We start from the raw sequence: 18,893 nt of genomic DNA on the forward strand, positions 1-18,893 counted from the left end.
TTGGGCTGAAGCAGTTAACTGTGCGTGTTATATTGTTAATCGTTCACCGCATAGAAAACTTGAAAAAACTCCAGAAGAGTTATGGAGCAATCGCAAACCAGATGTTAGTTCTTTTCGAATATTTGGTTGTACAGCGATGTCTCACATTCCCAAGCAAAAACGTCGAAAGCTGGATTCAAAATCTGAGAAATGCATCTTTGTGGGGTATTCAGATACTTCAAAAGGTTTTCGTCTCTACAGCTTACAAAAGAAGGATGTTTTCATCAGCCGTGATGTAGTTTTTCATGAAGATAACTTTCACTATAAAACTCAAAATGAAAACACTCGTGAGATTCCAATGTATACTGCTGTAGTGGGGGTAAATCCAGTCGAGAGCCAAGAAAGTCCTCTCATAGAGAATGATTTCGAGTCATGTTCGTCAAATCCAGAATTCTATGGCTTTGAAGAGGGGGATAATGAAGAAAATCCATCTTTGACAACGTCATCGACTGAAGTTTTTCTTTCACCGCTTGGTATCCAATCTGATGTGAGTAATGAGCAGTTAGTTGAAGTAACGCCACAACTATCAGAACCTGAAGAACCAGCTCTCCCACGCCGAAGCGAAAGAATTTCAAAATTGCCAAGGGCAGTTTACAATGCTGAGACGGTAAACATCTTGGAAGATCCCGAAGACTTGGAAGATGCTTTATCCAGAAGTGATAAAGAAAAATGGGTAGAAGCGATGCAGAGTGAAATGAGGTCATTTGAAGAAAACGATACCTGGAAATGTGTAGACAAACCTGCTGGAGCCAACATTATCAAGACCAAATGGGTGTTCAAGAAGAAGCTTGACGAAAAAAATGATGTACGATACAAGGCTCGATTAGTGGTGAAAGGTTTTACACAGAAAAAAGGTATTGATTATGATGAAACCTATTCACCTGTCGTGAGGTACTCTTCCATACGATATTTAATAGCATTGTCAGTGAAGTATGATCTGCAAATACAACAAATGGATGCTATTACTGCTTTTCTCCAGGGTGAGTTAAGTGAAGACATCTATGTTGAGAAACCGAAGGGGTTTTCGGTGGGAAGAGAAGGTCAAGTGATGAAACTCAATAAAGCTGTGTATGGACTGAAGCAATCAAGTTTAGTTTGGAACACTAAACTAGATCGAGTCCTCCAAAAACTTGAATTGAAGCGTTCAGAAGTGGATCCTTGCATATACTTCCATCGAAACAATAAGACCATGACGTTTTTAGCAATCTATGTCGATGATATCTTAATCTTCACTAACGAGACTGCATTCTATGAAAACCTCAAACTAAATCTGATGAAAGAGTTCAAGATGAAGTTTTTGGGAACCGCGAAGAATTGTTTAGGAATGAAGATTACACGTGACAAAGATGCAGTGTACCTAGATCAAGAAAAATACATATCTGAGATGCTGATTAAATTTAACATGGATGAGTCAAATCCTGTAGCAACTCCTATGGACATCAACATAAAATTGTCAAAAGAGATGTCACCTAAATCTACAGAAGAAGAAAAAGAAATGGCGAAGATTCCTTATCAGCAAGCAATCGGAAGTTTATTGTTTGCAGCACAGTGTACTCGACCGGATATTTGCTTCGCAGTCAAAAAATTAAGCAAATTCAATAACTGTCCTGGCAAAGAACATTGGGCTGCTGTGAAGAGATTGTTCAGATATCTGAAAGGAACAAAATCAGCCAAACTAAAATTTTCAAGAAATGGTAATTTACTCGGATTCAGACTGGGCAAGTGATTGTGACGAAAGAAGATCTGTCACAGGTTACGTATGTATCTTACAAGGAGGTGCCGTGTCCTGGGCGACAAAACATCAACCAACTGTTGCGTTATCCACAACAGAAACTGAATATATGGCACTTTCCGCCTCAACTCAAGAAGCAATGTGGATTCGTGGCCTCGAGTCTGAACTCAACCAAAACAACTCGGTCATGAACATATATTGCGACAACCAAAGTGCGGTTCATCTGGCATCGACAAGCAAGTATCTATCAAGATCCAAACATATTGATGTTCGACATCATTTTATTCGTGAGAAGAAGAACATGAATATTATCTCTTTCATTGGAATTGGGACTGAATTAATGGTCGCAGATTATTTAACAAAGCCAGTATCTGCCGAAAAACATAATTTCTGTTCCAATAACATGGGTTTAAATTTGAGGTAAATTTTGTTCGAGTGGGGGTGTTGAAATACTTGTTAGGATTATACTTGCGATCAAAATTTATAAGTAACTTAGTTTTGATTTGTTGTTTGAAAGAAAATAATTTTCAATAAAATATTTATTCTGTTGTTTGCTCTATTGGAATCAAGACGTTTTATTCTATTTATTCTCTGCCAAAAAAAAAAAAAATTAAAAATTAAATTAAAAACAAAACAAAAAAAATTAAAAATTAAATTAAAAACAAAACAAAAAAATTAAAAATTAAATTAAAAACAAGAAACTAAAATTTAAATTTAAATTAAAAAAAAAAAAATATTAAGGCTTTCGTTGGGATTCGAACAGACGAGAAAAAAAATGAGATAATAAAAAAAACATATTTTTGGTTTTGGTAGTCAATTGGAATCGAACTCACGTCTTCAAAGACTTGAAATACATACACTTGATTTCCTATACCCATACGAAATGATGTGTAACAATAAAAACGGCACACTTTGGTGTGTGCCCCGCTTCTTCTTCTTCACAAAAGAGTAAATCGTGCAAACGAACAAAAAAAAAACTGGTTGTGCGATCTCAACACGTATGCTTATCTACTTCTTTTCTTCTTTCTATTTCTTTTTTCTTGTATCCCTAACAATCGAACGATGTTCGTTCGAAGTTCAAACATGTTCTTAGTTCTGAGTTTTTTGTCTGCTTTTACATGAAGACGCAAGAGTCAAGATTCAATGAAGAGTAAGGGAGAAAGAAAGAAAGTTCGAAAAAGAGGGATGGAAGATTTTTTACCCTGTGAGTCTCCGGTCGAAAATTTTGAGACTCATTTTGACGTCTCTCTTTGATCTTGTTCTTTTTTTTGCTGTTTTGCTTTAATTGATTTCGTCGGTGGCAGAGTTCGCTTCGTCGGATGTATATTATTTGGGTGTAACTTTTATTAATTTATTTAAATGTTTTTGTTGCACATAGAGCCCCCTGATGTTGTTTTTTTTGTATATTTTGGTGCTTTTTTTTAAATAAAAATAGATACGAAAACGAGAACAAGATAAAATAAAAAAAATAGCTGTCAAATTTGCGTCTTATAAAAATTACTACGTGTAGAAGCGCGCGACTTACCGAAGGGAAAATCAAAAGGAAATTCGAAGATAATTTCTGCGCCTTGCGTCTTCATGTAAAAGCAGACTATTTCATTTTTATTCGAAGATACGAATCTTCGAATCTGAGTTCGAACTTTTGTCCGGAGGCCTCTTAACTCAATCTCAGTTATAGGAACATAATTTCTAAAACAAAATTTTGATAGAAAAACAATATTCTTTTCGAAGACGTGAATATATAGTAAAATTTTCAGAACTTTTGTTGTATTTTTTAAAAGCATTATTTTTTGCATTTTTCAATTTACGCAATCTCGAATTAGACCATGGGAGATGAGAATTAATTTTCAAAAGCGAACGTAGAACAGCAGTTACTAATTCTCTAAAAAGAGTATTTACAAAATATTCAAAATTATATTTTAAACTATTTTTACATTTTAATTGCCAATTAAAATTTGAACATTTTTCATTCAATAAATTTAAATTAGAAGAACTAAAATGATATTTGTATTTATCGACCATTTTAAAAGCATTATAGTTTTTGAAACAAATATTTTTAATACAAATTGACATAGCAACATGATGAAATGAGGTCGAAATCAAAGGGATGCATTCTACAATTTCAGCTTCAATGTTATCATTTATAAAAACTAAATCTAGCATTCTTTGCAAAGAATTGTGAATAAAATAAACTTGACTTAAATTTAAAGCAAACAAGGAATCTATGAGCTCAAATTCTTTTTTTTTTTTTAGAGGAAAATTGGGAGCACTTTATTATCGTATTGCATCCATTTGATTCCACTCAAATTGAAATCACCAACTCTACAAACAGAAATGTTATGCTTAGAATAATAAGATAATACGTTTTCAATGTTATTTAAATGAGATAAATAAATAAAAATGTGAGAATCAGGTGGAATATAGCAAACAAATATTAATAATTTACAATCATATTCGCCTTCGATACATACGCATAACTGTTCAATGATGTCTTCTGAAGATGGGTGTACAAGATCTATAGAATGGGCTTTAAGTTACTGTCGAGCTGCCAAAAGAACACCTCCGCCTCTTCTGCTTCCCACATCATGACGATCACGACGAAATACACAGAACTCCTCATTCCTTATTTCATTGAAAAGCCAAGTTTCGACAAACACATAGACATCATACTCGGAAGAATCAACATTCATGGAGAGGGCGTTTAATTTAGATCTCATTCCGCTCATGTTTTGATAGTAAATTGAAATTTTATTTACATCGACGCTAGGTCGACCTCTGGCTGAATTTTTTCCGACGGAAAAATGGCCACCACTTTGTCGTTTTTTGGAATAAACTCTCTCACAATTGTATTCGTAGGCCAATTAGATCCGCACAAAGCTGATTCATAGTAATTAGATGGAATACCCACCTTGAAATTGATGAATTTCAAGTCTTTAGCATCTTTTTTCACCAGCTTGAAACATTTCACACTAGATTCAGCAACACCAATTTTTCCAGCAACATATTTGGTAACAGCTTCCACAGACGTTGATGTATCAAATTTAGATACATGAAACCATTTATGATCAACAATTACCTTCAGTCCATCAACATCAGCAACATCTTCACCATGTAAACGCAAATTTTTTTTTATGTATGCTTTGCGTTTCAACGCCAGAATTAGCAAGCTCATCATTATGAACACTTAAATTTGCTTCATTAGCTGCCGCATTAGAAACCAGTTTTTGCTTATGCAAGCGAGCCCTCACAGCGACCCAGTCATTGCTTACTTGTGCATGATTGGGAATGAGAAGTATAGCTTCTTCCTCTTCAACCGCACCAACAACTGCACCTGTAAAAACATCCACCTTCTGCGACACAGAACTAGAGCATTTTTCCAAATTATTGCTTATCTCAGCCTTTCTCTTTCCACCATCCTCAATGTAGTTTTCGTTTTCTTTATGCACACCAACAACATCAAGAAGGTTCCGTACATCAGTGTGAAGAGAATCGACATCACACATTTTCAATGTTAACGAGCCAACGATAGATATGAGTTCATTGACTCTTGCATACAATTCATTTAAATTGAAATTTGCACAATCCGAGCGTCGATAACAGATGTTCGCACTTTCTTTAATGATTTCTTTTTGAGTATCCTCTGATATTTTCGCGCAGAGTTCATGGAACAAAAGAAACCACATTTAATTCTTTCGTCTTGAACAAAATTTTTACATGCAAAGCACTTTTTATTACTTTTTTTATTCTTGTTAGACATTATAGAGCAAAAATTTTAAAAGCAACCGCACACGATGGAAATTCACTGAGAAGTGAATCTAATGTCGAATTCCTTTCAATTGAAAAATCGAATTTTCGGCAATCTCGAAGCGAATTTTTTCTGAAAATCATGTTCCATAGAAAAAAAAATTCGCCTCAAACGAAGCAGAATTCGAATTTTTTTTAATCCCTCTTTTTTGAGAGATTTACACGGATTTGCACACACACTTGGAACATTTGACATTTCTCAAACGTCAAGCAGAAAGTTTTCTTCGTGTTCTTTGTTTATTTGAGAACAAACACCAACTTCAAATAAAGAGTAAATTTTAATTGAATATCGTATTTTTATTGCGGAAAAATATGAAATAAATAAAAAAAAAACAATGTGCGATCAAAATATATTTTTTCCTGGCACAGTTCTTGTGAAAAAGTCAAATTACTGTGACTTTTCTTGCCGTGATTGTCTTCAGGAAATTTTTTCTCTGTAAAACCATAGCATACGGCAAAATAATTAACCTTTTACTTCATCTTTACTCAGATCTTAATAATAACTGCAATTATTTCCGTTCGATTCTGGTTAAAATAAATTTATATTACCGAAGAAAATAAACAAAATTATTGATTAAAGGAATCTCTGGTTTTATTTTGCAGAAATTGTTTTAGTTTCAGCTTGTAGTTCGTGTAAAAATTGTTGTCAAATGGCACACATACAATCGTAAAATGAACTCGGTCTGTTTTCACGTTCCTTTTTAACACCGAAAATTCGATTTTTTTGAGGCGATTCAAAAAATTGAAAGGAATTCGCCATAAGATTATAGATTTTCAAAGTCAAAAATTATCAGGGGTAAGAAAAAAATAATTCCATTTAAAAATTAATATCTGAGCAATAAAAAAAGATAATAACATTTATTAAATGCAGGTACAAAGAATAGCATTTCTTCTAAAAATCAAGACATTAATGAAGTTTTCATCGTAAGTATTAACGGAGTTATTTACATTTACATGAGTAAAGGCATACCAAAGTAAACGTTTTCTTAAATCATCGCTAAAGGGTATCAACTTTGCAGATAGAGAGTTACTGTAGAACAATTTTTTTCTTAGAATATACCCAAGAATCATCCCTCAAAGTTTTATTATCTCATCCCGGGACACCCTGTATAAAGGAAGTCCATTAAATCTGTAAACTAACATAAGTGTTTTGAACTACCAGCAAGTACGTGACACAGTCGTGCATTTTTTTTACTTTGCTCTTTAATTTGCAAATAATTCGCCTATCTCTGTTGTTTTTAATAACTTAAAATTTGCCAAAAGTTTATTTTTAATAATACATTCGAACGGTAAATGTGTTGTTTAAAATAATAGTGGTGATATTAATTTTTGTTTTTTTAAATGTGTGTTTTTTTTTGCTCAATAGTATCGTATTTTGTTAATATTTTTCAATATAAAAAGGAATCAACTCCAAATACGCAATATATTTTTGATAGTTACTGGTTTTTGTTTTTATATTGTGTAGTATAATATGGTATTCCGTTTTTTAAAAGCTTGTTATATCGAAATATAATAAATAATAAAAAATTATCTTTGGCTTTATTTAGCTGTGTGAATTTGGATACATTTTTAATGTAGATAAATAAAAATTCTGCAAAAAATTTATTCTCTGAAAATAAAGATTTAACCGGCTCCCAGAGCAGGATAAATTTTTGACAACTGAAATTATCTTTTCACCTCAAAAGTGTCAAAAATGTATTCTCGGGTTAGTATTGAACCCGGGATCGGGTCAAAATTCTGGCTTCAAAATTCTGCTTTTCAAAATTCTGCTTTCTTAACGAAAATTCTGTTTTTCTATTCTGCTTTTCAAAATTCTGCTTTTTAAAATTCTGCTTTTCAAAATTCTGCCAGCATTATACTTGAACAAAAAAATTCTGCCAATTCTGTTTTTTTTATAGCATATGCGCTGACTAAAGAAAAATACATTTCATCAATGTAATTCAACATTGATACTCTCCTAATTTTTTTTGTTTAGGTGTCGCAAATATTTTTTAAAATGCATAGACTGACTTTCTTTCAAATAAAATCTATAACTTATTGGAACTGATGTTGTTTGACACAAGATATTCGTTTTCTTATTAAAATTTTTGAATATTCATCTTTATTTGATAAATTTAAAATTTTTAAATTATTTTCGGAAATGTTTAGTATTAAAAACCTTTTCTTAATATTTTCAAATCTATTCATTTATAGAACAAAAATTAATATGCATTCAAGGAATGACAAATTATTTAAGTAAGTAATCAAATAAGCAGATAATTTTTCAAGAAGATGATTTTACTGAATTTTGCAAAAAATTAAAAAAGGGTTTGAAAAATGTTAAAAAGCGCGCGCTTTTTAAAATTTTCCAAACCCTTTTTTAAAGAATTTTTTTCTGTTGAAAAACAGAATTATGAAAAGCAGAATTTTGAAAAACATAATTTTGTAAAACAGAATTTTGGAAAGCAGAATTTTGAAAGCAGAATTTGTAAAGCAGAATTTTGAAAGCAAAATTTGACAAAAGAATTTTGACCCCGGCAGAATTTTGACCCCAACCCATTGAACCCGATTCACACACGGTCTAAATATCCAAATAAAGTGCAAAAATTTTAAATTGAAAAATCTAATTATTGAATCCGACCTTTTAGTTCGCTCATATAAACGGGGTATTTATACATATCGCTGACTAAGAAAAATATACATAAACACAAGGCTGGTTCAAAAAAATCGAAATTCTTTTTTTTTGGTTTTATACTCCGATAGATTGCAAGACATCTCTAGAATATACTCACCAAATTTGAGATCTTTGTATTAATGGGAAGGTCCTTCGCTTCGCAATTTTCCAAATTATTTAAATTATCCTTCTACCAAAAAAAAACATTTTTTTATAAATCGGCTTTTTAGCAGGTTTCTTTACATATTCTTGTAGGAAATTGAACGCTCTACAAAAAAGGCCTCAGACACAATTTTCGTTTATCTAACCGTTTAAAAGATATTTGACGTCCAAAAATCTTAATTTTGTCAAAATTTAAATTTAATTAAAAAAATAATTTTAATTAAAAAATTAATTAAATTATTAAACATACATACTTCCCTATAATTCTCATTAAGCGTTTTAAAAAAAAATGTTAGTGGGAGCTAATACCAGACTAAAAGTTCCGTAGAACTGTCGGTTTTTCTAGGGTGGGCCTGGCCTACCCAGGACCCCCCTTCCTACGCGCATGGTCTTACTATTCACCTTAGCCTGTCTCACTGATCGCACTCCTTGCAAACAGTGAGACGTTTTGACTTTTTTTACATTTTAGTCTAATGATCTCATTCATTCTTCACTACAACTTTTTCTGCAACATTGAGATAAAATACGCCTTAAACTGACTTGAAAGTTTGGTTAAGCTAGCTTGCCCTTAAGCTGCCCCTCCTGGCTAAACGGTAGGTAATGGACCCCCTATAATATACAATTTTATTTTGTTTTGATCCGACCTAATTATTCCTTCTGAATCAGCCTGTATTGAATTAAAAAAATAAAATATATATATATAAAAGTACGAAAATAAATTACTTGTTTTTTGTGAAACCATTGCAGCAGGTTTATATAAACGAAATCTGCATAATGAGCACATCAAATTGTTAGAAATTAATTGATCTTTAAAAATTGTCATCAGTATTTTTCAATAAAAGTTGTAGAAAAAAAGTTATAGCCATTTAAAGATTTTTTTCTTGAAAATGTACATCTATTTTCAAGTATAACTTTCTTATTTTCAGTTTTACAGAAAAACGTAAAGTAATTTATCTACAAAAATGAAATTAACAATTTTTTTGTGGGACATACGGCTCGCAATATATTGGTAAAAAACAGTCTACACCACTTTTTCCAAGATGGCGGCCAAATGGGGGGCTTTCAACCCTGAAAACTAGATTGACTCTCATTAACCTTCTCTAAACATCAAAATAAAAAAAAAATCTTGTCCTACCCTAAATGCAAGGTTCGGTCAAAATGTTGTAACATTTCAATGAACTAGGTAGGTAGGTAGAGATGGCGGTCAAGGCAAACCATGTTTGATTGACCCAATTAGCGCAGGATGCGCCGTTTTGATACCAAAACTTATGAAACCTGTGAGTGATAATTGGATTTATTTGAAATACATTTTTTAATTGGTTTTAAAAAAGGGAAAAACAAGTGTTAGGCAGTCCTAAATCCACTTTGTTGCATTTAGGAACGAGATCAAGTTTTTGATCTTTGATTCTGAGATGTTATCTATGACATTAAAGAATTCGCTCCCCAGAGAGAGTGCTCTATTCCTAGCAAGGGCGGGACATTGACATAGGAAATGGAAGACCGTTTCTTTTTCTTGCTGGTCCAAGCAGCTGCGACAGTAGGTATTGTGCGGTATACCTAACTTTGCTGCATGTTCCCCTATCGGCCAATGTCCTGTGCACACAGCAACGATTCTGCTAATATCTTTTCTGGGTCTAGAGATTAGGTCATATGTTTTGGATTTATTATAGGTGGGCCAGATTTTTCTGGATATGACGCAGCTAGTTAAGTTGTGCCACCTATTGTTAGCTTTTGTTAGGTATTTTAAGAAGATATCGCCCTTCATGACTCCTATGGGAATGTTAACTATTTCTGCTAGTGACTCATGAAGGGCTGATCCTTGCCTGGCCAGTTCATCCACCTTTTCATTGCCTTCAAAACCACTGTGACCTGGGATCCAGATGAGAGTGATTGTGAGGCTTCCACTCAGCAATGAGAGTTCCTCTCTGCACTGCTGAACCAATTTGGAGGAGTCGTGACCGAAGCAATTGCTTTTATAGCTGCCTGACTATCTGTTAGTATAGCTATATTTTGGTTTTGATTTGGATATACTCTAAGTAATTTGCAAGCTTCTTTAATTGCCAGCAATTCCGCTTGGAATACACTGGCAAAGTTTGGTAGTCGAAAGGATTTTGAGATATTGAGGGATTCATAGTAGACACCCGAACCGACCCCACAGTCCATTTTTGAGCCATCAGTGAAAATGCAGGTGTCGAAGCCTCTCGTCACAATGCCCTCTTCCCAGTCTGATCTCGACGGGAAGCTGGATTTTCTTAAGTTTGTTGATGTTATAAGCTTTACTGAGTGCAGGCCACCAAACAATGGCCGTAGGTAAGAATGGGTCGTACAACCGCTGTGTAAGTCCATAGAATCATTTTTGATTTAAGACCCCATTTTTTCCCAAAGGTTTTACTGTAGGCATAGAAAGCAATGCTCGCCTTTCTAACCCGCTCTTCTATATTAAGCTTCCAGCTCAGTTTAGTGTCCAAAATTACACCTAAATATTTGGCGCTAGAAGAAAGTGATAAGATTTGGCCGTTGAGCTGAGGTAGATGGAAGACAGGGATTTTGGTTTTAGTTGTAAAAAGCATCAGTTCCGTTTTACTTTGATTAACTCCTAGGCCACAGCTTGTAGCCCAGTTGCTAACTTTTCTCAAAGCCGTGTCAGTCATTTCACTGATCACAGGTAAAAACTTTCCTGATACAAGTACAACCAGATCATCCGCATATGCCACTGCCTTCACTCCACTTCTCTCAAGCTTCACGAGGATATTGTTCATGACAAGGAGCCATAAAAGTGGGGACAGAACGCCACCCTGAGGCGTACCCCTATTAACGCATTTAAAACAGTTTGAATTTCCTAAGCTTGCTTGAATTTCAATGAACTAACAAACATTTACAAAAATTGGGACTTTGTGACCTTGTTTAGAGAAAGATTCGATATTTTCACTTATAAAATGAATTCGAAATGTAACCTTGGTCTTAAAAAATTTGAAAGGACTCGATTAATGAATAAGAACTAAAAGATAGACAAAAATAGTTATATTATAAAGGAAAATTAATGACATTTTTTTTTGATGATCCTATACATTTAAAGCACAGCGTTGTGGTTCCGAATTATTAATTGAGGCAGAATCAAAAAGAAATAAAATAATACAAATCAACGCTGGGTTTTTTCTATTATTTAGTATTGAAAAAAAAAAAACAGTTGCAAAATCACAAATTTCCCAGCGTTGTTAACTTCGATTAAAAACATTCATATCATTTTTAAAACTAAAAAATTTATGTTCTAGACTTTGACTTTGAAAAAACACAACACTCTTACCAAGATCTTATTTTACTTTGACTAACAAAAATGGAACCCAGCCCAGGTAGAGCTCCATTTGATGTCGACGATGATTTTACACCATTACGGAAGCCGCATACTCGAGAAATAAAAAAAGCAACTTTGACGACATCCACTCCACCAAGGAGTCTTTCAAAACTATCCCCAACGGCTCAAGTTTTTGTTCCAAAATCAAAAGATGATAATTCTGTCTACCAATCGGGTTCTCCCCAAAGACCAGTAACTCCAGCCCAAATTATAATTCAACCAAACTCAGTAAATAATCGATTGCTTCGAATTCAGCATCCTGAAGTTTACGCTGCTGCTGTGAATTGTAATTCCAATCAGCCCAATATGGCTTCACTTACTTGTTCACTACAAAAAAGTTTCAGCATCCAGGATAAATCACAGTCAGATCTTAACTCAAACTATTTGCAGCCTACAGATGTGGAAACCATCGCCTTGAATTATTTAGCAACGGTGATTCAATGCCTGAACGATAATCCAGGTTCATTTGACACAGTTGCCACGAGATTTTTAACCATCTTTGACGGATTGGAAAACAACGAATATGTTTTGAGTAATGCCATGGAAGATATATTCAACGAATCAATTGAGAATCCGAATTTCAGATATATGGGGGCAAAGCTCTATAATCTTCTTCACATGCTAAATTTAAGAGATGATTCTCTTTTTTACAATCTCCTCAAGTGTAAACTTGAGTATCAGCAATCGGAAGTCATGGATTTCATGAAAGTCAACTCCGAACAAAAAGTCAGAGAAACTGCACTGTTTCTTGCTGAGCTTTATATGCAACTACGGGGAGACGACACTCGAATAAAATTAATAGCTGAAAATATTGTTTTTTCTTTAAAGCAATTGATGACAAAAGTTTCAAATGATAATATTCGGTGCATATGTTTGACATTAAAATTAGCTGGATATGATTTAGATTCGGATTTTAAAAACGATGTCAATTTGATAATGGAAAAACTAGCAGCAATTAACAAAGACAAGCCAGGAAAATACCCTCTTGTTAAAAATGTTATTTCCCTAAAGAATAACAATTGGGGAAGAACAATGTTTCAGGAAAATACAAATACTTTAAGTCAGGTAAATGATTTGAATGGCGAAGCACTAAACGAACCAACTTTTTATGGTCCTGATGGGAAAATCATGACCAAAGAAGAAAGCCAGTTTTTAGCTGCAAGCCTCCCTAAAACCCCATCAACGACGGAAGACGACGATGAATATGATTTAGAGGTGGACTTGGATCCAGAAATGGATGAAGAAACGGAGAAAGCATATCGTACATTTTGTAAGCTCAATAAAAAATCAACAACTATTTAAATTCATTAATCTTCGAAGGCTCGCTTACTCAATAATTTGTCCCTAAATGTTTTCGTATTATTTATTTTTTAAAGTACATAATGTAAAAAAAAAAAAACAAAAACTTTTTCACTGTGCAAATATTTATTTTTGTATGTTTCGATAATTATTTAATGACAAAAACCGATAGTTATTAAACTTATTTTAAAAAAATGTTTGTTGCTCATCATTCATATTGTGTTAAGGTATTTTAATGATTCACCCACTTAAATCATGCAAGTTTTCTCTGGAAATATATCCCTCCCTATTCTGCTATCCATCGGGGGGAATAATCTCTAAATATTCACCAATTGCCATTCTGCTTTTCATCGGGGGGGAATCCAAACTCACGTCGCACAATGGGGCAAAATGGCAAAAAGGTGGCATTAAATCAACCAATAGAGCTAGACACTTGAAATTTGGAACAAGTATTACTGATGTCGAATTCCTTTCAATTGAAAAATCGGCGATCTAGAAGCGAATTTTTTCTGAAAATCATGTTCCATAGAAAACAAATTCGCCTCAAACGAAGCAGAATTCGAATTTTTTTTAATCCCTCTTTTTTGAGAGATTTACACGGAATTGCACACACACTTGGAACATTTGACATTTCTCAAACGTCAAGCTGAAAGTTTTCTTCGTATTGTTTGTTTATTTGAGAACACCAACTTCAAATAATGAGTAAATTTTAATTGAATATCGTATTTTTATTGCGGAAAAATATGAAATAAATAAAATGTGCGATCAAAATATATTTTTTCCTGGCATAGTTCTTGTGAAAAAGTCAAATTACTGTGACTTTTCTTCTCGTAATTGTCGTCAGAAAATTTTTTCTCTGAAAACCACAGCATACGGCCAAAATAATAACCTTCTACTTCATCTTCACTCAAATCTTAATAATAACTGCAATTTCCCTTTGATTATGATTAAAATAAATCTATATTACCGAAGAAAATAAATAAAATTATTGATCAAAGGAATCTCTGGTTTTATTTTGCAGAAATTGTTTTGGTTTTAGCTTGACGTTCGTGTAAAAATTGTTGTCAAATGACACACATACAATCGCAAAAAGAATTCGGTCTGTTTTCATGTTCCTTTTTAACACCAAAAATTCGATTTTTTTGAGGCGATTCAAAAAATTGGAAGGAATTCGACATGATACAAATTTAGGTTCATAGCCAAAATATCGAATGGCCACACCCATTTTTAGGGTTACCACCCATACACTTTTTTTAAGATTTTCGAAATTTCTCGGAAAATCCTCAATCAGTTTCAAGTAAACTTTGAATGCCATTTATAAAATAGTAATGCAATTGCAATTATATATAAAAAAAATTAAAATTAGGGTTGCCACTTTTGAAATTTCTTATGTTTTTTTTTATTATTTTATTTTTATTTTGTTTAAATAAAAACATTCAATTAGTTTTTCTTAAATATTTTACTATACATAAGTACACATTTAATAAATGAACCAATTTAATAATTTAAATGTCTTTATCACTCTCAATTTCGACTAAAAAATGAGCATTTATGGAAAATGACGTCACCAACTAAAAATGAACAATTCTCACAGGGTAGCAAAAAGGAGCATAGGAATTAAAATATTTTGAATACATATTTTTCATAAAAAGAAAATTTATTAGAACGTACTAGACCTCACTGATTCCATTTCAAAAAGATTCAACTTTGTACAAGTAATAAATAATTAACAGTACACAATTTATTGTAACAACCCAAAATGATAGAAAGTCGTAAAAATTCTACCCAGAAGTGATATTTCTCTTCCTTAGAGACAATCTCCTGAATTACACGTGGTTTAAATAAATTTTTTCTCTCTCATTTCTGATTCTCTATTATTTTTCAAAGAGTAATAGTTGGGTTATTCAAAACAAAGCTAAACTTTATGATTCGATTAAATGCCAGCTTTTTTGAATTTTGCCCCATTGTGCGTCGGTAATATCGGTAATGTTGTTCGGTATTCCACTATTAACGTGAATGAACGCAATCGGCATAAAAAATGTTGCGGATCTGTCACTTTTGGTTGTTAAAAAAAAATTTATTCACCATCTTTAAAATTAAGCAAAATGCCACTTTTCATAAATTTTTAATTATTTCTTAACACAAAATTAAATATTTTTTCCTTTCAATTTACTTGACGATCACGTGGATGTCAAATAGAGGCATGATAATGTAGTTTACCCGATGGATAGCAGAATGGCAAGGTAGAGTTAAAGTAAATCGTATCTGAGACTCACGTGAACAGCAGAATAGGGCTGATAAACTATTAACAACACATTGAAAACAAAAATAAGTTTTAATCAAAAATAAGCCCATCAAAAATATCTTTGTGGATATTATATTAGAATGTAACTTGTGGTTTCTTTATTTTACATGACCCTAATTCAATGAACCGTTGTGTAAGAAAATGCACTACGACATTTCAGCAAATTATCTCAAAAGTTGGTGTGTTCAATTCTCTTTTCAAAATGGTATAACATTTACTACTTCTAAAAACGCAAATTCAGTTCTGAATTAAATAATATGGAAAGACTACCGAATAAAAAAAGTCGGATTTCTTAAGAAAAATATTTTTAATTCCGTTATTTATGGAATATTCTCAACAATGTTATGCCATTTTGAAAAGAGAATTGAACACACCAACTTTTGAGGTAATTTGCTGAAGTGTCGTAGTGCATTTGTTTACACAATGGTTCATTGAATTAGGGTCATGTAACATTTGTGTTTACTTAGTTAAGCAGAAAAGTGAAACTTGCTTTGAAACTGATGCAGATGAGTTAAAATTGTTGAATGCACTTGTTAGCAGGGTTATTCAAGGTTCCGTAGCAAAAGAAAAAAATGATAAAACTTAAGATTTGATTTCCGCTTCGTTTAGCGGGGAGGGGCAATTTAAAAAATTGACTTAATTTGGAAAATAAATTAGGAAAAATCAACGGTTACACCTACCACAACGTGCTTTACCATTTTGTAAAGATAAAAACCTAGTCTTTTACAAAAAATTAAAATAAATCCATTTTATGAATCCGTAACAAAAGTGTGAAAACAAAAAGTATTCACGACTTTTATGTCGTTTTCTTTCACTCTATTAAGGAGTACTCTAAATTTTTACTCCTTTTTCTGGTGTGAAAGAACATAATGAGAGTAATTTTTTTTTTTTGTAATTGTGTGTGTGACAAGGCAAAAATGGATAATTTCCTTGAAAAAAATAGTGATAACAGGCCTAAGGAAAACATTTTATGAATTAAAAAAATATTAATATTAATAAAATATGAAGCATAATAAGCGTTCGTTAATAAGTCTGCTTCTACACGAAGACGCAAGGCGCAGAAATCATCTTCAAATTTCCTTTTGATTTTCGTTTCGGTGTATCACGCGCTTCCACACGTATTATTTTTTTGAAGACGCAAATTTGACAGTTATTTTATTTGGTTTTATTTTGTTCTTGTTATCGTATGACGACTTCTACAGGAAGACGTAGACGCACGAGATGCACATAAGAACAAGAGAGAGAGAAAGATCGATTTCTCCTTTGCTCTTATGTGCATCTTGTGCGTCTACGTCTTCTTGTATTTATGCATTTAAATACCAAAAAAAAACCCAAAATATACAAAAACAACAACTCCAGTGAGGTCTATGTGCAACGAAAACTTTTGAATAAATTAAAAACGTTACTATACACGCAATTAACACACACCCTTAGTTTGATTTTATAATTGTAAAATAAAAATATCCCATCAATGCAGAAAAAAATGGGATTTTTTTGTATATGGCACAGGATTTTTTTTTTATTGATGAAGAACACTGGCGGAAAATTTTTTTTATTCGGTTTTCAATTTCATTTTGGGAAAAGTGAAGAATTAACGAAAAAATGGAAGAAATATATCTGGCGGAATATAATACAGTAGAAAATATATTCATAATGGTTGTTTTTGTTAATAACAAATAAGTTTGAAAGAAAAACTTTTCGCATTTTTCAATTTTCAAACAAAATTTTAAAATGTCAAACTTCAAATTCATAAGTGTGTGTGCAAGTCCCTGTGCAAATCGGTGTAAATCTGACTAAAAATGTGGAGTAAATCCGGGGTACTCCGTAGTACTAAAATTACTCCGGAGTAATTTTTTTTTTTACACTTTTGTGGCGTCAAAGAACACAAAACCTTCAAAAGTGCAAAAATAAGTACTAAAAGGGTACTCTCATTGGAGTGAAAGAAAACGACATTAGTATTAGGTAGGAAAGTATGAACAGATAAAAGTATTCAAGGAAAAAAGTATGCGCGATAAAAGTTCGAAAAATGGAAAACTATTATTTTGACTGGGTTTTGATCTGGCAATAGTTACAAAGAGAAATGAGAATTTGCGAAAACAAATGTGTCGATGGACAATTCTGATTGGTCAAAAAGAATAAATAGACGAATTTATTGTTAGATAGGGCTGGGGTCTCAGAAAAAAAGATAGTATATATACCCCGTTTGTATGGCGATTTGAATCCGAATTGAATCAGGATTTAGGTCTATATATACCTGAATCGAATTGAATCCGGTTTTGTCGATCCGATCCGACTCGGGGAGCTGAATCGAATCGAAAATATGCATATATACCTAACGAATTGAATACTCGAGATATAATTTATGGTGGAAATTGTGTGTGATTGTCTTCTTATTTGCAAATTCACTGTATGTATGTCTAATGATATCTAGTTTTACTTGCACTTTGTTTTTGGTTAGATTTTTCTATTTTACTGCAAATATATTCAAAAGAAAAATTTTATTTTCGATTCTATTTCAATTCGATTCCTCGATCTGGTACTTCCATATACCTGGATCGAAATTTCGATTCAGTTTCAATTCGATCTTTAAATCGGTCATACAAACGGGGTAATAGATATTCATAAGGATAGGAGGTCTAAATTTAATTTTCAGTCTCGCAGCTGCGATGAGCGAGGCAAGGTTAAGAGTGCGCTCGATTATTTTTTTTTTAATTAGGGAGAGTGGAGTATTTGTATGGAAGGTGGACGTCCCGCGGCCAATATATTGTTATTTATTAAGTTAGTTAAGTTAAAATGCAATTTTATATTTATGTATTTTGTATATGTAGGTACGTTGAATCACAAGGTATATAATGTATGTTCTAAAAAGATAGTGCATGTAGGTCGGATTGGGACAAGAAAAAATTCGTAGAGAAGAGGGAAAGTTCTATTCCCCTTCGTTTAGACGGGAGAGGTAGGTACTTTTCAAAAACATGGCTTAGCTTGGAAAGAACATTATTAAAAATCAACGGTTATACTCACAACGACGTGCTATCACTTCTTGTAAAGCCAATAACTTTTTAATTCATTTTGTTATTAAATAAAACTGTTGAAAAAAAAAACACTTTTCCAAGTTATAACATAAAAAAAGAACAAAGTTCTATGTATGCTCTAATTTTTGTTTTCAAAATAGAAAACCTAGTCCAAAAATGTTTTGTCTTATTCGAAAAAGTTTAAAAACAAAACTAGTTTTTTTGTAAGAAAATCTTTTATTTTTGGTTTATCTATGTGCATGGTTGATACCAATTAGCGATTTAAGAAAATACTTAATTTGGTATAGGGTGTTTTCATAAACGTCTGCCTAACTTGGCCTGCGTTAGTCGTGTTCATAAAATAAGATCTGCGATCGGGCTAACCTAGTCCAACTGCAGTACTGCTGTTCATGAACGTCATTTATGTCGTCAACGTTCGTCGCGCATATTGCGCAGCCAAAATTGTATGGCTGCAGATCTCCCGAAGAAGTTTATTTTGCTCTTGATTCGATGTTTTTATTGTAAAAAAAATGTAA

General features: G+C 32.7%; 2 protein-coding genes across 2 annotated transcripts in view; both read left to right on the forward strand.

Annotated features, from left to right (window-relative positions):
• LOC129906161 (polyadenylate-binding protein-interacting protein 1-like) overlaps positions 1 to 18,116 on the forward strand; it is a 62,278-nt gene extending 44,162 nt beyond the window's left edge. Inside the window, exon 2 of the mRNA XM_055981825.1 lies at positions 11,663 to 18,116. Coding sequence (XP_055837800.1) covers positions 11,725 to 13,044 — 1,320 coding nt within the window. The 5' untranslated portion in view covers positions 11,663 to 11,724 and the 3' untranslated portion in view covers positions 13,045 to 18,116. The remainder of the gene's footprint in view (positions 1 to 11,662) is intronic.
• The window catches only part of LOC129906160 (protein 4.1 homolog), a 232,518-nt gene that overhangs the window by 44,161 nt on the left and 169,464 nt on the right, over positions 1 to 18,893 (forward strand). The gene's annotated exons all lie outside the window — the stretch shown is intronic.

The sequence above is a fragment of the Episyrphus balteatus genome, chromosome 1, assembly GCF_945859705.1.
Source record: "Episyrphus balteatus chromosome 1, idEpiBalt1.1, whole genome shotgun sequence".
Classification (NCBI taxonomy): Eukaryota; Metazoa; Arthropoda; class Insecta; order Diptera; family Syrphidae; genus Episyrphus; species Episyrphus balteatus.